Here is a 25869-nt window from a genome sequence, read left to right on the forward strand (position 1 = left end):
GCGAAGGTGGCCCCTGCACCTCTGAAGAGATCATTCCTAGCCCAACAAAAAGAAGTTAACTATTATGGTCAGGGGCCTGGATGGGCCATTGCTGGGAGCTACCAGTGCTGATGACATGATTGCCTGTTTAAAAGAGGTTCAACCGACCTTGAGATTTGAACACAATACAACCAAAAGACTCCTGCATTTTCCTTTTGAATAGACTTTAATTGACAGCCAAGTGAAAAAAAAATGCAGGTTACATTTTTAGTATTATCATCAATACACTGTAAGATTGACATCCACACAGCAATGCAGCTAATGCCACACACCTCCTAACTTTAGTTGACAAAGAGCACATCATATATATACATATATATTTACACAGTATTTCAAGCTACAGTAAATAATAAACTCCCTCCCTTTAAAAAACAACAACACACGCACACCTTTAAACAATGGATTTCCTCACAATAATATATCTTTTTTTTTCCCCTACATACTTGCAGATTCAAAGACACTTAAGTTACTTAAGAACAGTCTTACCAGTGAAGATCCTGGACCAGCCCCTAGTTTCTTTTAAAGTCATTTTAATTTTTACAACTTGAAGCCACATAGCCAGTGTGGTCTGTACACTCTAAAGATGCCCCAGATGATGGGACTGAGTCCTCCACATCCTGCACAAGAGGAGGAAAGTACATCTCCGAGGATGTACCTAGTTACAACTAAAAAATAAATCAAAAACATTTAAAAAAAATCTCTGCTCTTAAAACATCATTTCTTAAGAGCCCAGTGCTAATGTTAAGAGTGACTAGCTGAACAGGAAGACTCCTCCTCTCCGTCCTAACTATACAGGAGTTCTAGTTAATACCAACCTACTATGCAGTTACTCAAAACCTATGAGCTTTAACAATCGCCTGTAGAATTACATCTGGCCTTCCAAGTTTCCAGGTTTGCAGCCAGACCTCTGAAATTCTGCACGATTCTTGCCCCTGGTGCCTTGCTCTCTGATTTATTTCTTTCTAGGGCTGTTAGTAAATGGGAACTATGACAGAGTTTACATTAGCAGGCACATACACATACCCTGGCCTATAAATATCCCATGAAAGAAAATGTAACAGTCTCTCTAATCCTGGGGAAATGATCACAAAGGAGAAGAGGAAACCTGGGGGGGGGGGGGCATCATCAACAATGGTTCTTCTAACGGTAGAAAATTCAGACAATGGCAATGGACTTTCTAGACACTGTGAACCACTTTTTTTCAGGCCTGTGAGTTAATCAAGAGTGGGCGGAGCACTGACTCCTTCCAGCAAACCTGATAGGATGCAGTCAATCAGGTGTGCTGTCTTGGAAGTCGGATGTAGATCCACCGTCGTGTCCTTTGAAAGGTGAGTGGGAGGAATTTCAAAATCAGATTTGGAAGCAGTTTGCACACTTTCCTGCCTGGGATGCTGGACTGTCTCCATGTCGGACCCCTCAAAGCGCCAGCTGGAGTTTGGTCATGTTTCTCTGGTGCATGTTGTGATGGCGGACCAATTCGTCTGAGCGCGCAAACTTTTTCTGACAACTGTGCCACCGACAGCTGAAGGGCTTTTCACCTGTTGACACAATTGCCAGTCAGGGACACTTGCAGCAGACGGACTGGGCACAGGTTCAACTATCAAAGGCCTGAGTTAAATCACTACAACCCGCCCTGGACTCCCATGGGTCATTTCCTAAGCTAGCCAACTGGCTCTTCACTGGCAGCCTGGGATTAGCAATGCCTTTTGAGGGCTTGAAAATCAGAAGCACTGTAAATATAACAAAATGGAAATCTTGGGAGATAGGAGAGAAGTCTAGTTTGTGGAAATCTCTAAGCAGCTCATAAATTAGGGGGGCTGGGGAAACCTCTGTTTTATCTCTAAGGATGCTCTGTGACCTGTGCAAATGTTTCCCTGTTGCTAAGTAGGAGCTGATCTGCAAGGGCCACTGAACCACCACCCTGGATACTACTGATTGATGATCTGGGACCAAAACTTTACTCTTTATATAGAGATCGTTTAAAATAAATCATGGATACCAATTTGTATCCTTTTTGCTTCTTCCTAGTACAGAGTCTGACTCAGAAACAAACTGTGTTAGAGCGGAGGTTCTAGTTGCAAATAATTAAACCTGCTCTGACTTGGGAGCTCTCCTTCTCATTAAAGACAATAAATAGCTTGCATGTGATGCCTAACGCACAGGCGTCACTTAGACGTGTATGCTCCTTGCCTTTAAAACAGCCTTGCAATGAAATCTTATCTTCACTCCACAGATCCAAGCAGGATTTGAATCTAGACATACCTAGTTCTAAAGTCCACACTCATCCCTGTATCACATCCCCAGGGCTTGCCAAGAAAAATGTCACAAGAAACAAGCTATGTGCCATCTGGAGTATCTTCCCAGGGTATTGATACCCGCCCCTTGAGAAATGTCTCTAAAGATGAGGTGCTTTGAGGCCAGACTGATCAAATATGGCATCCAGCAGTTTGTTGGTGGCCCAGGTCACAGGGAGGGAGGCGTGCAGGGGCAGACTATGAATTTGGGACCAACTAAAAGACAATATGTCAAAAATACCCAAGGAAGGAGACTAAGACCTGTGTCTTCCCCATCACTGGGACACAGGGGCTTTGACAGATCTAAGGTATAACCTGTCTGTCCAGAAGAACGGGGACTTTCCAGGGCACTTCTCAACTCCTTCTCACATTGGTCCTCTCAGGGGCACCCAGCTTGGCTGATTCTGGCTCCCTCTTCAATTTCCTGGCTTCTCCGGATGGTTGTTTAAACTCAAGCTCTTTCTCCAAGAGCAAAACAATAGGGATGAAGTGGGGCAGGAGCCGTCACCCCTGAGGTTGCCACCCAATTGCTTTGTGGCTCTGGACAAACTATTTAATCACCCCACCACCACAGACTCATCTGCTCAATGAGAACTAAAACCACCTACCCTATACCCTACTCTTCTTCCAAGGATCCTGTAAAGATGAAGGGCTAGCTTAAGAGCCGGTCCTGCTTCCTAAGGAAGCAGATGAGCAAAAGGGGTGGTGCTATGTTCACTAGGAATCTCCTCAGCCCATGCACAAACACAGTGCTTCTGCAGCTAGTGCTTGTCAACCCCCATTCTCCTCTCTGTGCTGGCATAGAGGAAATATACTCATGGGTTTGTGTTAATCTGGCAGAAACCTAGACTCCTGATTGAGTGTTAAGTAAATGGAGTATGCTCTGCAATCGTATATGAAACTTAGGTTCTCAGCAGAATAGAATATCTTGAATATCTGATCATGTTGTAAGGGTGATTGTTCAATTGGTAATACAGTACACTGGGGACAGTGACACACTGGGGACAGTGGCACACTGGGGACAGTGGCACACTGGGGACAGTGACACACTGGGGACAGTGGCACACTGGGGACAGTGACACACTGGGAACAGTGGCACGCTGGGGACAGTGACACACTGGGAACAGTGGCACGCTGGGGACAGTGACACACTGGGGACAGTGGCACACTGGGGACAGTGGCACACTGGAGACAGTGACACATTGGGGACAGTGACACACTGGGAACAGGGGCACACTGGGGACAGTGGCACACTGGGGACAGTGACACATTGGGGACAGTGACACACTGGGAACAGGGACACACTGGGGACAGGGGCACACAGAGGACAGAAGGGATGAGCCTTTCTTTGAACCTTTGTTCTGAATCCCCTGGACATTCCCTGCCCATCCCTTGCCTACCCAATGCTCATTGACCCTTTCTCTGAAAAACATTATCATTTATCATATAAAGATAGCCAGACATAGCCACTCTCTAAGTGAATTCTCAACTCTAGAACTTTTACATGAGTCTCTCTCGTTACAAACAGTTTCATTCAACAGTAGCTTAGAAAATAATGAAAAATAAACGTGAAGAAAAGTTTACGCACTTGTTTTACCTGTATGAGTCCTGGTGTGGGTCTTCAGATGGTCGGACCGGGAAAACTTTCGCTGACAAGTTTTACACTGGAATGGTTTCACACCTAAACGGACAGAGAAGGTCTAGCCTCGGCCCTAGCAATGTGGGGCACAGTGAGACACATAAGGCCGGCTTTCTGGCAGCTGGAGAAGCCCCGTATATCCTTCACATCAGCCAGGTCTGGGTCTATCTGGACCTCACATTTCTTTGATTGCCCGGACCCAGCAGAAGCCACCTGATTCAGTACAGCCACCTCCAGGAGCTGCTCCTGACTTGGAAAAAAAGTCATTTCCTAGTCACAAGCATCCAGTTCTCACCAGTAGACAAGTGCTAAAGACTGAGGAAAGTAAATCACTACAAACAGGATTCTCGCCACAGCCCTGGTTCCTGACTGGTGGCAGCAGCCTGCTGCGGCTCGTGAGGAACATGAGATGGTTCCTTTCTTTCCTTTCTCTTTCTCCCTTGTAAAGAAAGGCGTTTTATGATGTGTGTGTATGTACGTGTGTGTGAGTGAATGTATGCCACGTGTGTGCGTTGCCCTCAGAAGCTAGAAGAGAGTGTCCGATGGAGCTGCGGTGGCAGGCAGTTATGGGCCACCTGAGGTGGATGCTGGGAACTGAACCTGAGTGCCCTGCAAAAACAAGTACGCTTAACTGCCAAGCCATCGTCTCTAGAGCCCTTCTTTTTAAAAGAAAAGTCTCCAGGTGAGGGAAAGAAAGCTGGAAAAATTAAACAGATAGATGACCCTCTCGTCTGTGTTCAGCAGAGAAGACAGTCACAACATCAGCTCTAACCCAAGGGCCTGTGACTTCTGGCAATGAGAAGGGAACCAACAAACCTGTGTGTCTCCTTTGGTGCCTTTTGAGCTGGTCTGAGCGAGAAAACCTTCTCTCGCAGTCCTTGAAGTCACACTGGTATGGTTTCTCACCTTAGAGAAAACACATGTCATTCTGAGTCCGATGGTTGAAGCAAACCTCATCTGTGGGAAACCCCAACTGCAGATGAAGGGATCCCCAAATGCCCAAGGCACTAAGGGGAGCTTGTTAGGGTAGTGCTGTAGACTTCCAGGAAAATGAAATCCCACTTACACACGTGCCCGTGGACACAGGACAGAGTGAATGAGCATACCCGGGCACAGTTCCCTCCGTGAAATGGAACCAATAACCTGACAGCATCAAAGGGTTCGAGAACAGATTAGACCAAACCGTCCAAGTAGAAGGAATAGACTGGTGCCTTCCACTGAGGCAATGCTCAGGAAAGTGTCTTATGGTTTGAAATGGAATGTCTCCTGTATGTTAGCATTGACTATTTAGAGAAGCAAAAAAAAAAAAAAAAAAACCAAAAACTTGCCAAAGAAGTTTGTTTCAAAGTCCATGTTTGAATCAGAGATAGAATTTTGGATAGAGGCGCCTTGAGGCTGGCCTTGTGAATGAACTGTTCTGCGTTTTATGGCCCGAAGATCTGATGTTCTCTGCTACTGACTTCTTGTTCCTAGGCCCAACATAAATGACTCCATGGTTGTAAGATTCCCCAATTAAGCCAGAAGCTGAAGCACTTAGCAAGGTTGTGGTCCTTTAATCTGAACTGAGTCAGCAGTAGGATTGTGCAACCCTGGACTCAGAAAGAAGATACCCACCCGTGTGTCCACAGGGAAAGTTCAGCCAAACGCTGGGAGAAAAGACCCCAAGAGTGCACTGAGTTTCTACAACTGTTTCCACCTCCTAGGATTCTGACTCACTGGATTCTGGGATGAAGAGCTAGCTACTTCGTGGTCAGTAGGGTCTTTCCACTGATGGACAGCTCCAAGTTTCTTTTTCTGCCTCAAGACCTCTGGTGTTTCTCTGGTTTTCTGCGTGTCCCCTGTAGCTGACTCTGAACCCTCCTCCCCCTTCATCTTTATGTCCCCGTTCCTACCCATCCAAATGTTGAGCACACACCCTTCACAAGGCTGCTTGCTCGGCAATGCTGTCTTATGGTTTGAAATGGAATGTCTCCCACAGACTCGTGCATTTGACCCCTTGGTCTCAAGCTCACAGTGTGTGAGATCTTGTGGAACATTTTAGGATGTGAAACCTAACAAGAAACAGCAAGCTGCTGTGGTTGTGGCCCTGGAGACATAACCTGGTGCACTTCTGGCTCCCATCTCCCATCTTCCATCTCCCTCTGCTTCTTCATCCAGTGATATGAATGATCACCCTCATGCTCCCATTGCTTTAAGGATGTTCCCAACATTATACATTCCCAGCCATGATAGACTGTGTTCCCAAACAGTGAGCCAAAGGGAAGCCATTTGTGAGGTGTTCAGTGACAGTGGTGAAAGAAACATCTGGTACAACCTGCTTGGAAACGTCATGGCCTTCTTCATCAAAGAACTGATTCCAGAGCATCTATGTGTGTCTTTGGACCTACCCTTCAAAGTTTATGGTGACCTTGCCTGTCAATCTCTGAGCCACCTGATTGTCCTATCCCAGGCTTGTCTTCCCTGCTAAAGATGATAATAGCGCTTCAGGAATAATACTACCATGTATTCAGTCCAGGAGACACGGATCCTATGCTAGGTGTGTTATAGCTACAACTCCTGTATCACAGTTTGAATTAAAGTGCAAGGCTTGAGAATTGTGAAGTGTGTAGTGTATACACAACAGTATACAGCATTGTCATCCTCATTGTCCTTACAAGGCACTCAGAGTTCAGAAGGATGTTGAGCGATGGTGGCTCAAGATCTCATCAGTTGGTGGTGAATGCAACGTAAAAACAAGTGTCACTTTTATTCTGTGGCGTTTGCTTTTCACCACCCTGTTCTGCTTCCTTGGGTATGGCTGAAAATGTTGGTTTCTTTAATAAAGGATGGGAAACCAACATGCCAACAGCTCTGCGGCTTCGGAGTCACCTTGGCTTGAGCTTTCAAAGCACAAGCTTTTCCACCCCACAAGTCACCTGTGTCCTGAGCAGTGTCAGAGTCCAGAATGGGAGCTCATGAACCACCATGGCTCGACAGTGGGCACACTTACCAGTGTGCTTCCGGCTGTGCATCTGTAAGTGGGACAGCTTAAAATATCTCTTATTGCAGCCTGGGTATGCACACATGAAAGGACGTTTCTCACTGGTTTCAGATGCTGACCGGACAAGAGTTGGGGCCACTCCAGATACACGCCGCACATCCTGCAGGCAAAATATAAGAGGAATGGAGGCCTTGTGCCATATGTGAACATTAATGTTATCCCATGGGAAACGGAACGCTGAAATGTACCAGAAGTAGAGAAGGCAGGTAATGATATGAGACCAAAAAAAAAAGTGTGCTTCCATACCCTAGATACCTGTGACAGACATCACTAACAGATGACAGATTAGGAAATTTCATGATGCAGTATTCTGATTACAACTGATCAACAGAACTTGGATTTGAAATGAAACTTCTTGGTGTCCCTGACACAGAACCTCTAGAGAAGAAGCATTAGTGTCTACAGCGTTCCCAATCTATCTCTCGCTTGAGATAGAATTTCAGATCCCCGGAGGGTATGCATGCCTCCCAATTGGAAACATGACCATTTGATTATGGACTCAACCAGAAAGATGGATGAGAAGGTTCTTAGTGGAGAAGACATGAGACACTGAATAAGGCCCAAACGGACCTAAGCTTCACATCTAAATAGATGAGAAACAAGTCTTTGGATCTGGGGCCTCTGGATCCACCAGATTCCTGTAGTGTAGTCAGCATGATCCTTGAAAGTGACACAGGAAAACACTGGGTGCTGTCCACCTTCTGTGACTTTTATGTCTTATTTCCATAACACCTACTGGTTCCTGTCACTTAGCAGGGAAAACAAATCTCCTTTCTTGCCCTTGAGCTGTGACTCCTTGATATTAGAAATAATTCCTCCTTGTTCAACTACAGATGCGCCCATCAAGGCCAAAGGCATGGACAGCTGACGCAGGAACACATCTGTGATGGTATGAGGACCTGGGCCAACCTCCAAACCAGTGGTTCTTAACCCTCTCAATGCTACAACCCTTTAATATCATTACTCAGGCTGTGGTGACCCTCAACCATAAAGTTATTTTATTGCTACTTCATAACTGTAATTTTTCTATGTTATCAATCATAATGTAATTATCTGATACACAGGATATCTGAGATATGACTCCCAAAGGAGTCGTGACCCACAGGTTGAGAACCACTGCTATAAGCTTAGTAACTCCCTCTTCTATGTATCTTCCGATCTGCCCACTCACACACTCACATTCTTGATACTAGTTCATTTCCCTTGCCCTGAGAGGGCACTTTTTTTTTTTTTTTGTAAAGAGAAATTCAGAAATTTCCACTGATCAACAATATTATTTTATTTCTACCAATAAACAATATTAATCAGCCAAACAAGGGTTATGGAGTCTGATAAAATGTGCGTTGCACACCTGAGCTCCCACTTACTAGCTATGTGGTTTTAGACAAGTCTCTTGTCTTCTCTCTTAATTGTGCAGTGAGGGTCACATGAGAGAACAAAGGCCTGCATAGACATGCAGGAATCATAGACACAAGTGGCTAAGTCAAAGAAGTTAACCTGAAGATGCCACACAGAGTATCCAAGAATGTTCTGAGAAAGGGGCAGTAATTGTTGGGAAGAGAGGAATGGGAAAGGGGTATGATGTGCAGGTAGTGAGCACCTTGGAAACAGTAAACTATGCTGTATAATACTAGATAGGTAGATAGATAGATAGATTAGATAGATAGATGATAGATAGATAGATAGATAGATAGATAGATAGATAGATAGATAGATAGATAGATAGATAGATAGATAATTGAGAGAGACAGTGGGTGGGTGGGTGGATGGATGGATGGATGGATGGATGGATGGATGGATGGATGGATGGATGGATGGATGGATGGATGGATTGATGAATGGATGGAGATATAAAGAGATAGGTGGGTGCATGGATGGATGGAGAGAGAGAAAGATTGATTGATTATGTGTGTATCAAAGCCCATAGAAATATATGACAAGGCAATCCAGTTACAAATAATGTTCTTTTTGTTTTGTTGTTGTTATTGTTGTTGGTGTTTTGAGATAGGGTTTCTCTGTGTAGCCTTGGCTGTCCTGGAACTCACTTTGTAGACCAGACTGGCTATGAACTCACAGAGATTCGCTTGCCTCCAGAATGCTGGGACTAAAGCCATGTGCTACCATGGCCTGACCAGTTACGAATAATACAGCAACATCCATTGTAACAAGTTTATCATACCAGAGACATTATGTAAATGTGGGGGCAGGAGGTCATAGGAATTCTATAATTTCTATGAATGTTCTGTATAAGCCTAGAAGCTAGAAAAAGTGCATGTTTTTAAAGTCAGTGTCTAAATCCCAGCACATAGAACATGCCTAGCCTCAAGTGGTGCTATTGTTAATGCTGTTATCAACACTGGACAAAACAGTCTACCTCTGAGTGTTTTACTACACAGATCAAATCTTAGAAGCCAAGGGTCCAGGTCACTAATTCAAGTGCAGAGGACCCCCACACAAGAACGGTACCACTCACCAGGAGAAACTGGAAACAGTAAGGGGAGAAAGGTGAGATTCTGCAGGAAGGGTCTTTGTGGCCATCAGGCCAGGTAGCATCTTTGGGCAGTGGGGAGCTCCTTCCCACCCCCCTCTGATGGCTTGCCCGGGCCAGAAGGTCCTTCAGCTGAGGGTGGCAGGGCACGTGAGCAGAGGAAAAGGTGGCCTTGGGCTGGGCCTCCTACACTCACCTGAATGCCTCGGAAGACCCCGTGGGTGTGTATTCTGTACTGGGCACCACAGAGGATGGGGGTCGTGTGGTTCTCACTCTCGTACCCTGTGCCGTGGCTGCAAACAAAGGGTTAAAGTTGGTTCATGGCCACCTTTTGGAAATACAGAGTCTTACCTTGCTCCATGGGCTCACTCTGGAACAGGGTTCTGTGAAGTCCGAGGCCATTCCGTCTGTGTGTTACCACTTTGCAGCCACCCCCACCCCAAAATTCACCCTCAGAGGCAAACTGTCTGGTGCTGTGTGCCTCATTCAGACAAGCAAGAAAAAAAAAAAAGGCCACAGTGTCAGGATCTCATCCCAGGCAAGTTGTTTACCATCTGAGCAGCGGCCTACCAGCAGGAGTATCTCAGGAATGAGCAGAATGCTTCAGGCTTCAAGGGAAGTACACTGGGGTTTTGTCGGCACCTCATGACTCAGTTCTTACCAGATAGCACCAAGAAAGTGATGACATTTACAAGAAGAGATGTCACATCCTCAGAAGGGAGTGGGGGTGCACGTCTGTAGCTCCTCTCATCCATTGATCAGTTTTCCAGATCAAGTTAACTCTCTGTCTCTCTCCCTCTGTCTCCCCCCCCCCATGTGTGTGTGTGTGTGTGTGTGTGTGTGTGTGTGTGTTCCTGCATGTGCATATGTGTGAATGTTCGTGTGGATCCCTAACTAGACGTCCAGTACCTTCGTTGGTTTCTCTTCCTTCTATCTTTTGTAATTGAGTCTCTCCCTGAGCCTAGATCTCACCAATTCAGCTAGGCTGGCTGCCCAGCAATTCTAGAGATTCCCCCTGTCTCCATTGTCTCCATTTCTTCAGTGCTGGGATTACAAACACACCTGGATTTTTTTTTTTTTTTTTTGGTAGATAGGTTCTGGGAGGTTGTACTGAGGTTCTCAGGTTTGCATGGTAAGTACTTTACTGACTGAGCCATCCCCCTGCCCCCAAATAGCCTGGGAGCTCTCAGGTTGATCTTTTTGAAGTCTCACAATCCCTACAGCCTTACTTGTAGTTCCAAGATACCCCCAGGCAATGCATTTCCTAGAAGTTGAGTCAGCCTGGCACAAAGGACAATTGTCCAGTGCTCATTGATGGCTACTTAACTTTTTGTGGGCATTCTGCCCTGAAAAGACTCTCTACTCTAGGTACAGTCCTGGAATCTTTACTGTAGTGATTTTATTTCCAATCCAGCCAGCACAAAAATTCTGGCCCACATTTGCAATATATGAGAATTATATCAAGAGTCTCTGGGGATGGTGAATGAGCGTGTGCATCTCTGTGAAAGGAAGCAGCTACTTCAAAAATACCCATAAACCCCACCAAAATATAACTAAAAAGTGGCCATATTATCCGGAAATCCTAGGTGTATTCCTAAGAGAAATAAAAGCAGATATCCAAGGAAAAACACTTGTATATGTCATTCGCTGGCATTCTTTATTCTCACAAGCCAGAAATGAGAATCAACTCACCAATTGATACCAATTTATCAACTGATAAAGGACTAAATAATGAAGTTTATCTACACTGTGGAGTATTATATGGCAAAAAAGTGACGTATTGATATCCTATAGTGAGTTTAAGATCTAAGGCACAAAATACCATATACTGCAGAATTGCATTTATACAAAATGTCCAGACTAGGAGCTTAGTCGTTGGTTGCCTGGGACAAAGCAAGCTGAGGAAAACTTGGGAGTAATTACAGAAAATGTCCTAACTATGTAGGAATGGTTACACAGCCTGTAACTTGATCAGAAAATGTTGCCCTGTACACTCTAAATGGGAGAACTGTATGGCATATAAAAGCAATGAAGCTGCTTTGAAATGCTTCAGAGAAAGATGAGCATGGCAGTGCACACCTATAACCCTAGCACTTGGGAGGTGGAGAAAGAAGGATCAGGAGACTAGCCTAGGCTAACATGAGACCTTTTCTCAAACAAACCAACATACAAAATAATAACAGTGATAATAAACTTTGTAGTTGCATCATTTAAAAGCCTCCAGGTGAAATTAACCAACTAGAATCTGCCTCCTCCACCTCTGCTCCTCCATCATCATGGACACCAGGGGAGAGATAGGTGACCTAGTGGATCGGCCCACTCTGTCTGATGGACTTGGGGAAGGCCTGGGGCTGACTCATCCCTAACTCCCCAGGGGAAGGAATTCCTGGAAAAAAGAAATGTCTGCCAGGAAGGCTTTAGTGTCCACACAGCCCAGGGCCACGCCAGCTGTGGGGTCTCATATTGAGTTGTGGATCAAGCATTTCAGAAAGAAAGGTCTGTCTTTTTTGGACAGTTTGTGGAAGGAGACAGCTGTCCTGTTCCCAAGCGTATACTACACCATGGCTGTATATCCTCCATCAAGTGATCTGATGCATCTTGCCAATAGAGGGGGAGCCTCAGAGAACTAAACCAGGGTCAAGTATACAAGAGTTGGGAGGAACACCGAAGTCAGACAGTATCTGCCTTTCTGACCCTCAGAATGTGCTCAGAAGGAAAGTAAGAACGTGGTGCCTTCCTCACACTCTTCCGAACACAGGAGAGGTATCGTGGATGCAAGGACTCTGTAGCAGCACAAAAAAGACAGGGTCAGACTGGGCACAGGACACCGTGCCTCAACAGCTGGGAGACACTGGTTTTACTTGGTTCACCATCTGCATGAAGCCAAATTGTGATTTACACATTTTTCTTGGGGGGAGGGGATAATTAGCAATCTGAATTGACAGCCGTTCTCCCTGTATTCGCTGTGTTCTTCAACGGTAGAAACAGGGAGCATGGAAAACAGATTTTCATCAAGATGTTTGTCCAGTGACAGTGAGCATTGACCCTCAGAGTCTCATGCAAGCCAGTAAACAAAAGAAGCCACTAGAAATGCAGCCATGCCTGCCTCTATCACTCAGTTCTTCTACCAGGTCTATGAATAAGGAAAACAGTTGGTCTCTGCCTATTTATTCTTCTGTCCCCATACCATTCCATGTGTTAGAACTCCTGTAAGCCAGATTGCTTCCCAGTGTGGTTCTCCCAGAACACCAAGTACAATACAAGAACATTTAACCAGTGTTCTCGTTCTCTCTCTCTCTCTCTCTCTCTCTCGCTCTCTCTCTCTCTCTCGCTCTCTCTCTCTCTCTCTCTCTCTTTCTCTCTTTCTCTCCAAGGAAAGCCAGCTTGACTTTAACTGTAGATCAAAAGAGGTAAAAAGCACCTAGGAAGATCATCTGCTTCTTCCCCACTCAAAGGACTCTATTTTAGTTCATGCGCATGACTGGTAACTATTTCAGCTGGAAATTCCTGCTGATGCACAACAAATCTCACTGTGCTGAGCTTGCTTACAACGTGTCCTCTAAGAACCAAAAAGTCATGATAGAAAGAGCAATACAGCTGGTCATTAGAATCACCAATCCCAACGCCAGGCTACGCAGTAAAGGAAATGAATAGATGGCTTGAGTGCATGTTATGTGTTTAAATAAAACCACAAAAGCTGCAAAAAAATAAATACCCATTTCACTTGGAGTCAGTTAGCTGAACCATCCCTCACTACTGCCTCCTGGTAAGCCACAGAGTCAGAGCTCTTAAGTGTGAACCATTTCTGTGTATCTCCTCTGCTCCACACTAAACTTGACTTTGAGTATAGACTCTGCTCTCCTTTCTGCATGCTGTACCTTAGAAATTGTAGTAGACATGGAACCCATAAGCATTCCCGGGATGGCCTGAGTCTACACCCTCTTCCATACAATCATCATTCAGTTTGGGGGAGATGGTCTACCAGGCTCCAGAGCTGTGTCAACTGTAACATGTGAAATGGGGTCGAAAGAACTTAAGAATCAGGACTGTAACATGAATGCAGGAGGCTAAAGATATGGGCCTCATGCATTACATCCAAATCAAGTCACTCAGAATCAATGTGTCAGTCAAGTATATGTTACTATGGCCGTGGTCCACAGACTGCCAGTGCTCAAGCCTTGGTCAGGAGCGTGGGCTGCTCAGCTTAGTGTGAACATAGGACTATTTCTAGCAGGACTAAAGATAAATAGTTCCATGGCACTCCATCAACAGTGCTCTTTCTAGGTCTAATAAAATCTCCAATTCTCCCTTATTCCATTCCTAACTAGCATGAACTGGGCCGGGCTCCACGGCCTGAACTGAAAGATGTAATGTTTTAGGGAAGAACTGAGAACTACACATTAGTGCTTCAAACTCTGTCTGACTTGTCTCAGGGAGTCATTCCAACTGCTTAAATTCTTCAGAATCTGGACTTGGCTTCCAAAACATTTGTTTTCCATCCCTGTAGCATCTCTACATTCGGAAAGCACCTTCCGAGGGCTGAGGAGATAACTCATCCAGTAAAATGTATGCCATACAAGCATGAGAAACTGAGTTCAACTCCCAGAAACAAGGTAAAAATCTAGCATGGTGATATGTGCTTGTAAGACCAGCCCTGGGGAGATAAAGACAGGCAGATCTCTGGGGCTCACTGACCAGCCAGTCTAGTCTAGTTAGCAAACTCCAAGCCAATGAAGAGACTCTGTCTCAAAAAGCAAAGAAATGGTTCTAAGAATAACTCTAAGGTCCTCTGGCCTCCGTGAGTGTACACATGCACCCCCAGATGCATATTCATAGACACATAGGCACACAAAAGATACCCTCACTAGTTGTTGATACATATTATATGTTACATAATATATGACAAATATTTCTCTAGAATATTGAGATGATAGGATCCCAGGTGATCTCTCTGCAGGACAATTTAAAGGATAACATTATAGAAAAAATAAGTCTTATAGATAGAGCAGAAGATACCCCCAGACAGAAAGGCTGAGATGATGATGGTGATCAACACAACCACAGAGTGCTGAGACCCACCTGATGGCTTAGACGGACAGGTGAAGCCAAGCTTTGTGCCAGGACAACTCTCCTTACCACAGCCCATGACTCTGCTGTGGATGAACCAAACCAAGTCTAAGGGAGGGTGGGACTCACAAAGGCCTAGAGCTACAAAGCCTGCCAAGAATGACAAGAGGCGCAGCCATGGTTCACCGCCATGGTGAACATGTTCCTAAAGTCAAAGATGCACATTCCAAATAAAAGAATCACAACCCAGAGACAGGAAGTGTTATTCACAGAGCTGTAACTAGAAGCTGTAACTAGAAGGTGGGTTTTAGAGCAGAGTGTGGACCCCAGAATGACAAATAAATAAGGGGCTCCTTTCTCGGGGTACAAATACATGGCTTTCCTACCATCCAATCCAGATAACCGGGGAAATAAAGGGAAAGTGAGATGTGCACATAGCCAAGTATATGAAACCAGCATGGGTAAGCCTGGCCTTTCTTAAGCTAGGAAATTGTTGCTTCATAAGACTGTGTTCCTATTTTGCTATCTCTTAATCTTCCTCTTAAGAATAAGATCTTGATTCAACTGAATGCCAGAGGGAAAGGGTTAGATGACTCTATGGCTAGCATCATTAGAAGGTTACATGATTGGCAGCTACGCATCCAGGTGGAAAGGGGCAGTGTCCTTGGTAAAGACAGGTGAGGGTGTGAAAGAGGAAACTAAGTTAATGTGATTACTTTTCCCAGCCTGAAAGAACTCATTCTGTTCTCGAAATCACACACTAGGTTGACAAAGACACTTTAGGCCATCTTTGGTACTACTGTCCAGCCAATGATAGACCACCTAGGAGGCATTTAGCCCCTCTCTATCATGCCCACAGAACTTCTAAAAGAACTATTAGAATATCTCGTTGCAATACAGATTCACCATGGTAGTTACCTTCTCTGCTGAGAACAGTAATCCTACCACAAGAGGAACAGACGTGGGCTTGTGCTTTGTCTCTGACTGAGCAAATTTGGTTCTTACTGATCTGTTTTCTTCCCCACATTCCCTGAAAGACCCAGCTTCTTAACGGTCCCTTACTGCTCGAGGGTTTCCAGAATGCAGCGGCTTTTTTTTTCTTACTTGGAATTCTCAATTCCTCCACCACCTATCTCATTCTCCACCAATTTCAGAGAGGATTGGACAAGTGGACAATTGTTTGATGACAAAACGTGGGCTTGCTTTTTTTTTTTTTTTTTTTTTTTGCTTAAAGCAGAGCCACAAACTCAAACACCCCTAATGGACCCAAGTAAATTAGAAGTAAATGATGAAGACTCTGAGGAACTAGTAGCATCTCAACTGGAAGTGACCTGGCCACGTGGCCTATGTATCACATCTCTGTCGGCCCATCAGTCTTGTGAACTTAGTGCTGGCATCGGCTCCCACTCTTGAGGAGCTTCTCCAAAATCCCCTGAATTTTGCATCCATGCAAATAACATCTTTTTTAAAACCTTCTTCTGAGATGCATAGCTACTGATTTGCATCCCCTGCTTCCAAAGCCAATTAGTGAAGCATAAACTATCAACCAAAAATTCTCCATCTTGGTTCTGCTATGTTCTCTTTGCATGCCAATTACAGGTAAAGACATGCCTAATCCTTCAAAAACTGGGTACCAGCCTCTTCCAGGCCATGAAAACTTGAAAGAATGTTATACTTTTGTCTATGTGTATAAGTGTTTGGCTGAATGAATATATATGCACCATATGCATGCCTGGTGCCCATGGAGGTAAGAACAGGGGACAGGTCCCCTGGAACTGCAGTTGCAAATGTCTGTGAGTAATGTGTAGGTGTTGAGAACCAAACCCAAATCCTCTGAAAGAACAACAAGTGCTCTTACCTACCAAGCTATCTCTCCAGCCCCCAGGGATACTATATGTACACAGCAAGAATGACCATTGCTGTTAGAGTAGAATCAAGTTTTCAGCTGTTGGTGTCAGATTTTAGCTTCTGAGCTTCACTAGCCCATTAAACAATGGGGTTAAACATTGACATTACAGACAGAAAGCCATACCTGCCATACCACTAGTTCAAGAACATTAGTTTCTCAGGACTTCTGTATATAATAAAGAAGCACAAGTTGGGGTGGTTTAAATCAAAGCAAGTTTATCCTCTCACAGCTCCAGGCCACAGAACTCCATCATTTGAGGGGGTAAAGCAGGAGGGTTGCTGCAACTTCCAGGCCAACCTGGGCTACGTGGTGAGTACAAAGCCAGCCTGGGACAGAGAGTGAAACCCTGTCTGGAAGAAAGGAGGTTCAAAATCAACCTAAGCCCACGGGACTGGGTGGACACCTCTCTTCCATTGACTCCAAGGGAAGTTTCTCCCCTTGTCTTTTTCAGTTCTGGTACTTGTCCACACGTCCTGATCCCTCCCTTTTTTCACACTCTACCTGCTTTCTGACTCCTGTTACTTTCCTCTAGTCTAGTTTCCCACAGCCTCCCTCTTCTAAGGACACTGTGCTTTCCCCTCTCCCAACTCCAGATAATCCTGGACCATCCCACTATCACCACCTCAAGACCCTAGCTGAATCATTTTTGCCTGTTACCGTGTACATCTACATGCACGGCTTCCGAAATTAAGATCTGGGTATCGCTAGGTATTCAGCCTATCATACAAGGGAATCAGTGTGTTCCTGTTCTTGTAGATGCAGTTGAAAAGCTAAATTCATCTGGATTCTACATCTCCAGATTACTCTGAGAACACACTGTTCTTGAATCCAAAAGTCTGAGTCCCAGGCCTACATTAACCACTAATTTTTCTCCACGTGGCTAGTGAGTCATCTCATTGTTTCTGTATCCAAGACTCATCATTTGCAGGATGAAGCTAACAACCTATTTTAAACTCCTGCTTGAAGATTAAAGAGGTGAACTATGCAGGGAGCAAAAGTTAAATATCATCAAGTAACCATATCCCAACAATATTCAGGAGGTCTGTGATTCTAACTCAGTGACCGACACCCATAAAAATTATTTACTTCATGTTTTAGTTATGATTCTGGTAATAGAGATCGATAAAACTTGTATTTTTGATCTTAAATACAACCTAGATCTAGAAACCATTAAAGATACACCCATCACCTTAGTCCAATGCTTCTTCTCTGTGGCTCCTGTTCCACGTAAAGTGAAAATAACAACATCAGCACTATATGCCTGCTAGAAGCCCAAACTAGGTCAGGGAAGCATTGTGCAACACTTGGAACAGGATGGACATTAAATAAATGTTCACTGTTGCTTCCATAGTTACCAATGTCATTTCATTGCAAAGTATTTTGGGTTTTAAGGAGAAGTTGAGTTATATGTCCAATGTCAGAGAAGGGGCCAATGGCAAAGCTGAGGTCTGAGTCCAGACCAGTACATTTTTTTTCTCCCTTTACAATAAGCAGGACAATTTTTGTGGTACAATTTCATCTTCTATCATCATGACACTTGAATGACCTCCAGCTCTTTCCTCCAGGGTCTGACTCAAGTTAGACATTTTGGTTTTTACCAGTATAGCCAGGAGTAGACAAAGAGAGGAAAAGGGAATGGGTATAAGTTGAGTACAGCACACTGTGGCTTCTACTGTGAGACTGTATTTAGCTGGGTATAAAAATAAGCCCTATACTGGGGGAAGAGAGATGGATTAGACAGAAAATTGTTTGCTCCAGAAGCATGAAGAACTGAGTTTAGATCCCCAACACCGATGTAAAAAATAAAGTAAAAAATGTAAATCCAGCACGGCAAAAGTGTACCTGTAATCCCAGTCCTTAAGAAAGCAGAGACAGGAGCATCCCTGGGACTCTCTGGCCAACCAGCCTAGCTTAATCAGGGAGTTCCAGGTTCAGTGAGAGAGCAGCTCTCAAAAGGTAAGTGGGTAGTGATTGAGGATGCAAAGACATTGGATACATACACACCACACACACACACACACACACACACACACACACACACACGCAGAGAAAGAGAGAGAGAGCAATGCTAATTGATAGAAATGCCCACTTACAGATGACTGATCAGTCCAAACTGTACAATTCTCATCAAAACCTCTTTTCTTTCCATAGAACCATACAGAAATGGTCAGGTTGCCAGCCCAGCACACACCTCCTGTCTCCATCCCCCGCAGCAGTGTAAACTGTATGGCAGCTTTCACAGGCATAAAAATGTGTCCTGAGACAACCTGCTTTTCCTACACAGCTTTTTAAAAAAAATGCATCAGTGCACATCCTTAGAAAGCTTACAGAAAGAGGAAAGTGTCCTTCATAGAACACAAACTATAAACCCCCTTCTTTCTAAAAATGTGTACACTGTGGTCTGGCTCAGGAAAGACACAAAACATTCAACGAGAAGCTTCTTAAGCAATGATTAATTCTGATATTCCACAGGCACAAGAAGATTAATAAAAAGGAATTGAGGTTTTCCAGATGAAGAAAACCAGAGCTTCCCTGAAATCCCTTATCAACAGAAGTTTAAAAAAAAAGAAGAAAGAAAGAAAGAAAGAAAGAAAGGAAGGAAGGAAGGAAGGAAGGAAGGAAGAAAGAAAGAAAGAAAGAAAGAAAGAAAGAAAGAAAGAAAGAAAGAAAGAAAAAGGAGAAAATGAGCTTTTTGAAGGCAATTAGCATTTAATACAAGTATAAAAGCAAGAATCTTGGCCTGTGATTTTTCTCCCCCCACCTCTAGTTATTGACCAGGTGTGCAAGACTCTACACTCACACACCATCATCACCTTTGCCTTCTCACCTCTACAGAGCTCATCCGGGAGACATGCAGACAACCTCTAACTCTTATGCATCAGACCATGGAATTTACCCAGAATGCTCTCTGCACCCTCCATCCTCAACGAGCAGGGCTTAACAGGAGACATGCAATTAAGTGCCTGTCTTCTATTGGTGTTGACAATAAACTTCACTGCAAGCCCTGAGGCCCGTCACCCCCTTGTCTAACGGTGTAATCTAGAGGGGAAAAGAATAAAGGAGCCACATTAAGAAACTGAGCTTCCTCGAAGGTTATCTGAGACTAAGCTCTGCCTCACTTACCAAAATCTTCTTGCTTGAAGATAAAGAAGCCCACAGCTAGCCAAGCCTCAAGATGTAATTATCTGACTGTAGAAGTGCAGGGCTTCAAGGTCTGAGGTTGCAAGTCTGACAGAGGCAGCAGCCTGCCAGACAGCTACCAAGCACCTGGCCTGCTATCTCCCATAGCAACAGAGACAACGGCTTCAAGAGAGATCACTCAACAGAGTCAAACAGCACAGGCCTCCTAAAGAATGCTCACCCAAAGCAGGGTAAACCGCAGCCAGCTCAAACTGATCAGCCCCAGAGCACCTCAGGCCAAAAGGCCCGGGAATCAGCCCTGGTAGTCCTGGTTGTTGCCACAGGATGCTTAAGAATAGAGCATCACCGAATTAAAATCCAGCTTCCTGTAACCATAGGAATGTCAAACACACTTTTACAAATGCAGACAAGATCTGAGTGGGGAAATGAAGGACTCCCTGATTGTCCACATTCATAGCTATTGACAACCTGTCATAGAAGTATACGGATCAATGTATTACTTCATTCTGTCTGACTGTGGTCACCTGAGAGCACAGTTATACATAGGTGTTAAGAGCAAAATTATATAACCACACTCACCTCTTTGTGAAATTCAATTCAGTTTTTCTGGTGACTGTAACACACCGCCGATGTTTAATGTGCTCGACACACCGGTAGTATAACCCAACCCCGACTGATACATCTACAACACAATCCCTATGCCAAAAGCTCGAGGAGCCTCTCCAGAGAAGGGGGAGAAAGACTGTAAGAGCCAGTGGACCAAGACGTCTGCTGCAAGGCACTGTCTTTTATTGTGACAGGGAAGCTTCACAATAAAAGTCTCAACAATATGATCTCATAGACAGGGCCCCAAAATGACACCCACTGACACACCAATGTGGATGGGAGACATGTCACATGGTCTCACCCTGAGATGAAGAGCTACGAGTTCTTAGTGGTTGCTGAGAAGGGGAGAATGAGTCTTCTCCAGAAATAAGCCCCTGACAGATGCTTCAGCTGTAAATACATGTGAACATGTGAGCAACACAAAGTGATCTCAGCAGATTGCATGTGTGTGTGCGTGTATTAATTAATTTGTTTGTTTGTTTGTTTGTTTATGTGTATGCATACACATGAAAGTGGCAAGGCCCCATGTATGGAGGTCAGAGGAAACCTTGTGGACACTGGTTTTCTCTCTCCACCATCGAGTCCTGGGGACTGAAGTTGGGGCCTTGGTCTTGGCAGCAAGCACCTTTACCTACTGAGCTGTCACATGTGAACACGGACTACATGTGTACCTGGTTCTGAAGAAGGAATCAGATCCCATGGAGCTGGAGGTATGAATAGTTTCAGTCCACCATGTGGATGCTGAGACCCAAACCCACAGTCTCTGAGAGAGCAGCGAGTGCCCTCAACTATTGAGCTATCTCTAGCCTCCCATTTAATATTTTCCTAGTTATAATATAATTATAACTATAATTATTTCCCTCTTCCCTTTCTTCCCTCCAACCCCATCCCCTATAGACTCCTCCTCGCTCTCTTTCAAGTTAATGGCCTCTTTTTTCATTAATTGTTGTTACATATACATATGTCTAATTATATTCATATATATTACTAAATGAGTTACACTCTCTTTTCAGTCTGTATTATACAACTTGTATGTAGGTTTTCAGTGCTAGCCATTGGGGATTGCAGAACCAGTCGGTGTGCTCCTCTCTGGAGAAGACAATTTCCCCCGCTCTTGGCTTTCCTCAGCTGCCTGTGACTCTTCGTGTAGGCTTAAATACATTATATTTTTTTTTGAGAAAGATTTTTTTTCTGTGCAGCCCTGGCTGTCCTGGAACTTGTTCTATAGACCAGGCTGGCATCAAACTCAGAGATATACCCGCCTCTGCCTCCCAACTGCTGGGATTAAACACGTGCGCCACCATTGCCAGCTTTGAGCAGTTTTGTTTATTTACTGTGTATAAGTGTTTTGGCTGCATGTGTGCCTGGTGTCTGGTATGGCTAGGAGGCCAAATAGGGTGTTGAATCCCCTGGAACTGGAGTTACTGACAATTGTGAGTCACTATGTGGGTGCTATAACCTGAACTGGATCCTCTGCAACAGCAAGCAGTGCTCTTAACTCCTGAGCCAACTCTCCAGCCTAATATACTTAATTTAATAATAACTTTATAATAGTCCTCTCCCTATGAGACTGAGAAAGCATACTCTGCCACCCATCCCCCACTCCTACTCCATCCTGGCTTACACATCCCATGGCGTCCAGCTCCACATCTGGAGACCAAGCACACTCACTCCACCACCCACAACTCCGGCCTCTAAAACTTCTTCATTGAATACCTCTTGGTTTGCTGCCCACAGATATCCCTCCCCTGCCCCACCCTAGCCTTGGATAACAGTCTTCTGTTCCCTTCCTGGAACCTCCACTTCTAACCACATTCTCTGAGAGAGAATACACGGCCGGCTGAGATCTCACCAACCAGGCCACTGCATGCCCAGTCACAAGACCAATCCCTTTCCTGAGTCGTTTTGTTAAGGAACCGATAGAAAGCTGTCCTCCTTAGGAAGCTATAGGAGCCAGAATCCAAAACTGGTTTTGCCACAGTGGGGAGAGCCCACCTGCCTGAGAAGGCAGCTAATACAGACAGTTGAAAGACAGTATTCTAATGGCTGCCCAAATCCATGAATCCTCACAAGCCTTTTAAAGTCTATCGAACTTGGGGATGGAGAAATGGTTCAGTGGTTAAGATAACAAGTTCCCTGTTACCTGGTCCATGTCAATCAGTTAATGACTGCCTATAACTCCAGCTGTGAGGAACTCAACACCTTCTAGACTCTGCAGGCACCTGCGCTAATATGCACATGTACACATAATTAAAGAATAATAAAAATCAGCATTTAAAGAATACAATAAAATCTACTGAATTCTCCTTTGGATTCTACCTATGCAAAGGGCATTATTTAGTAGTCAATAGAAAGGTAACTGGAGTGTGGACCCTGTTTGTTCCATCCACATGGTTCTCACTAAACCTTGACTATATTCCCCTTCGGAACCTTTAATAAGGGACTCAGTGGTTCGTAGCCAGCCCTCCCACTGTATCAATCAGCCTTAAGAGCCATCAAAACCCTCACCACATGCAATGCTCCGCCAGCTCCTCCCGGCTGACCTCACCATGTTTCCACTCAGAGCAGATGCTCTCTGACCCAGTGTCCACCGGCCCTGGATGCTTAGCAGGACAGCTTGAGAACTTTTAGGAACTCTCCTTTCTGCATGAACACACAGACTCAGGAACTCATAGTCTCAGGGACCACCTCATCAGACCACACAGGAAAACTCTGGACTCTCCTCATACATCCCTGGCAGTGGGGTGCTAGTTTACCAGAATCCCTAGTTCATCCTACTTGCTGGATTCTTCTATAGTCTTGATGGTTTGGCTCTATAGCCAGACGTGTCTACTGGCTCTACCAGAAGAGCAGTGCCCTAAACCTAAATGATAGGTGAAGCCATGCACTCTTGCATCTGAGAAAGCTATTCCAACCACACAAAAGCTTCTAGGAAAGAACCAATGGTTCTCAAAGCTCAGGTTCTGGATCAGCTCGGGGTTCTGGAGACTCCTGAATTTCCAGTTGCAATAGAGGCACATGGGAGAGGAAACTTAAAAAAAAAATCGGGCTGGAGAGATGGCTCAGCCGTTAAGAGCACTGGCTGCTCTTCCAGAGGTCCTGAATTCAAATCCCAGCAACCACATGGTGGCTCACAACCATCTGTAATAAGATAGAATGCGCTCTTCTGGTGTGTCTGAAGACAGCTACAGTGTACTTACATATAAAAAATAAATAAATCTTTAGAAAAAAAATTTTTTTAAAAATCTCTTCCAAACCACCCTTCAAAATGACCTTGATGGGCTGGAAAGATGGATCACAGGTTAAGAGCACTGGCTGCTCTTCCAGTAGGTTCTGAGTTCAATTCCCAGCAACCACATTGTGGCTCATAACCATCGAAAATGAGAGCTGGTGCCCCCTTCTGGGATGCAGGCATACATGCAGGCAGAATGACCTTGAATAGCACTGTCAAGCAGGAAGGCCTGGAGTCCATCTCCAGAACAGAAAAACAAGCTTACCAAAAAAAAAAAAAAAAAAAAAAACCCTCAAGGCAAAGAAACAAAGGAAACCCTACGTAATAATTCAAGTGAATCATACTCTTAAAGATATTATAAAAAGCTTCCCCCACCCCATCCCCAAGACAAAGTTTCTCTGTGTAGCCTGGCTGTCCTGAAACTTACTCTATAGACCAGGCTGGCTTTGAATCCAGAGATCCACCTGCCTCTGCCTTCCTAGTGCTGGGATTAAAGGCAAACACCACCAATACCTGACTAATAAAAGTCTTTTAATGGAAAGAAGCTAGCCATTGATGAGAGTTAAACTACAAAAAGAGAAAATATCTACAGTGCATGTGACAAGAAAGAGACCTCGTATAAACAAAGAGTACCGGCAAAGCAATACCATTACTAGATAACCTGTGAGCAGAGCCTAAGGGGCCTCTCCCTGCCTAACCTACATTGCTCCATCATCCCCTCTCAACATCCGTTTGGTCTTTTTTGGTCATTCCCATCATCAAACAAATATGCTATGCTTCCTGTTACCTAAAGGTCCAAAAAGGAAAAAAGAAAAAAGAAAGAGAGAAAAGAAAACCGCCCTCTCCTGACCGGCTTCCCCGTCAGCCAGAGCCCCTGTCTTTGGACGTACACCCCTGTTCTGTAGCCCTGCCTGAAGAAGTCTGTATGGGCTATCTCCACTCATCTCCTCCCATTAGCCCTTGGGCATACTAGGCAAGCACACCACCCTTGAACTACACCCTAGCTCCTCATTATCTCTTAAACCCTGCTATCAGTCTCCTTGCCTCCACTCTCTCTAAACCATCCATGAATAACTGCTGTGAATAGAAATGTGTCTCCAGAATTTTCTTTCTGCAGATACACGCACAACAAATGTTGCTTTTTAAAAATTATCTATGCCATGAGATGACAGGTGATTTCCATGTGATGTTCTAGCACTGCCTGAATTACTTTTATTAAGAAATTTGTGTTATTTTCTTTTTTTTTTTTTAATATTTTTATTACATATTTTCCTCAATTACGTTTCCAATGCTATCCCAAAAGTCCCCCATAGCGCCCCCCCACTTCCCTATCCACCCATTCCCATTCTTTTGGCCCTGGCATTCCCCTATATTGGGGCATATAAAGTTTGCAAGTCCAATGGGCCTCTCTTTCCATTGATGGCTGACTAGGCCATCTTTCGATACATATGCAGCTAGAGACAAGAGCTCCGGGGTTCTAGTTAGTACATCATGTTGTTCCAACAATAGGGTTGCAGATCCCTTTAGCTCCTTGGGTACTTACTCTAGCTTCTCCATTGGGAGCCCTGTGATACATCCAATAGCTGACTGTGAACATCCACTCCTGTGTTTGCTAGGCCCCAGCATCGTCTCACAAGAGACAGCTATATTTGGGTCCTTTCAGCAAAATCTTGCTAGTGTATGCAATGGTGTCAGCGTTTAGAAGTTGATTATGGGATGGATCCCTGGATACGGCAGTCTCTAAATGGTCCATCCTTTCATCACCGCTACGAACTTTGTCTCTGTAACTCCTTCCCTGGGTGTTTTGTTCCCAATTCTGAGAAGGTGCACAGTGTCCACACTTTGGTCTTCATTCTTCTTGAGTTTCATGCGTTTAGCAAATTGTATCTTAAATCTTGGGTATCCTAAGTTTTGGGCTAATATCCACTTATCAGTGAATACATATTGTGTGAGTTCTTTTGTGATTGTGTTACTTCACTCAAGATGATGCCCTCCAGGTCCATCCATTTGGCTAGGAATTTCATAAATTCATTCTTTTTAATAGCTGAGTAGTACTCCATGTGATGTTCTAGCACTGCCTGAATTACTTTTATTAAGAAATTTGTGTTATTTTCTAATCAAGGTGGGGGGGACTGATTTAGTCTCAGATAAAGTGTGCATCTTTGCTTTATGGGGCATTCCATCTGTGCCTTGTTTCAAAAGTGAGGAAGTGGGAAGAAAGCTAAGACAAACGAACGTGTTTGTTTTCAGTAGAGAAACACCTACTAAAATATGCAGTAGCCCCTCGTTTCTGAGAAACGTTTGGATGAGTCTTCAATAGTGTAGGTTCTAAGTCGGCATTTCATTTTCCTAGCTGGAGATTATTATCTCACCTTGGACAGATGACAAAGGGAAGAATAATAGTGGCAGGGGGT

General features: G+C 44.4%; 1 protein-coding gene across 8 annotated transcripts in view; it reads right to left on the bottom strand.

The window, feature by feature from the left end:
* Nucleotides 1–213: 213 nt before the first annotated feature.
* The window catches only part of Wt1 (WT1 transcription factor), a 47194-nt gene continuing 21538 nt past the window's right edge, over nt 214–25869 (bottom strand). For 5 of the 8 annotated variants that reach the window (XM_029474704.2, XM_021149737.2, XM_021149754.3 and 2 more), the window contains 5 exons: nt 9697–9793; nt 6962–7112; nt 4789–4878; nt 3922–4014; nt 214–1577 (listed from right to left, as the gene is read on the bottom strand). In XM_029474704.2, the coding sequence (XP_029330564.2) occupies nt 1456–1577; nt 3922–4014; nt 4789–4878; nt 6962–7112; nt 9697–9793 (553 nt within the window). In that variant the 3' untranslated portion in view covers nt 214–1455. The remainder of the gene's footprint in view (nt 1578–3921; nt 4015–4788; nt 4879–6961; nt 7113–9696; nt 9794–25869) is intronic. The other 3 variants (XM_085834604.1, XM_085834603.1, XM_021149745.3) reach the window with 1 other exon arrangement.

The sequence above is a fragment of the Mus caroli genome, unplaced genomic scaffold, assembly GCF_978045245.1.
Source record: "Mus caroli unplaced genomic scaffold, Mus_caroli_1 scaffold_2, whole genome shotgun sequence".
Classification (NCBI taxonomy): Eukaryota; Metazoa; Chordata; class Mammalia; order Rodentia; family Muridae; genus Mus; species Mus caroli.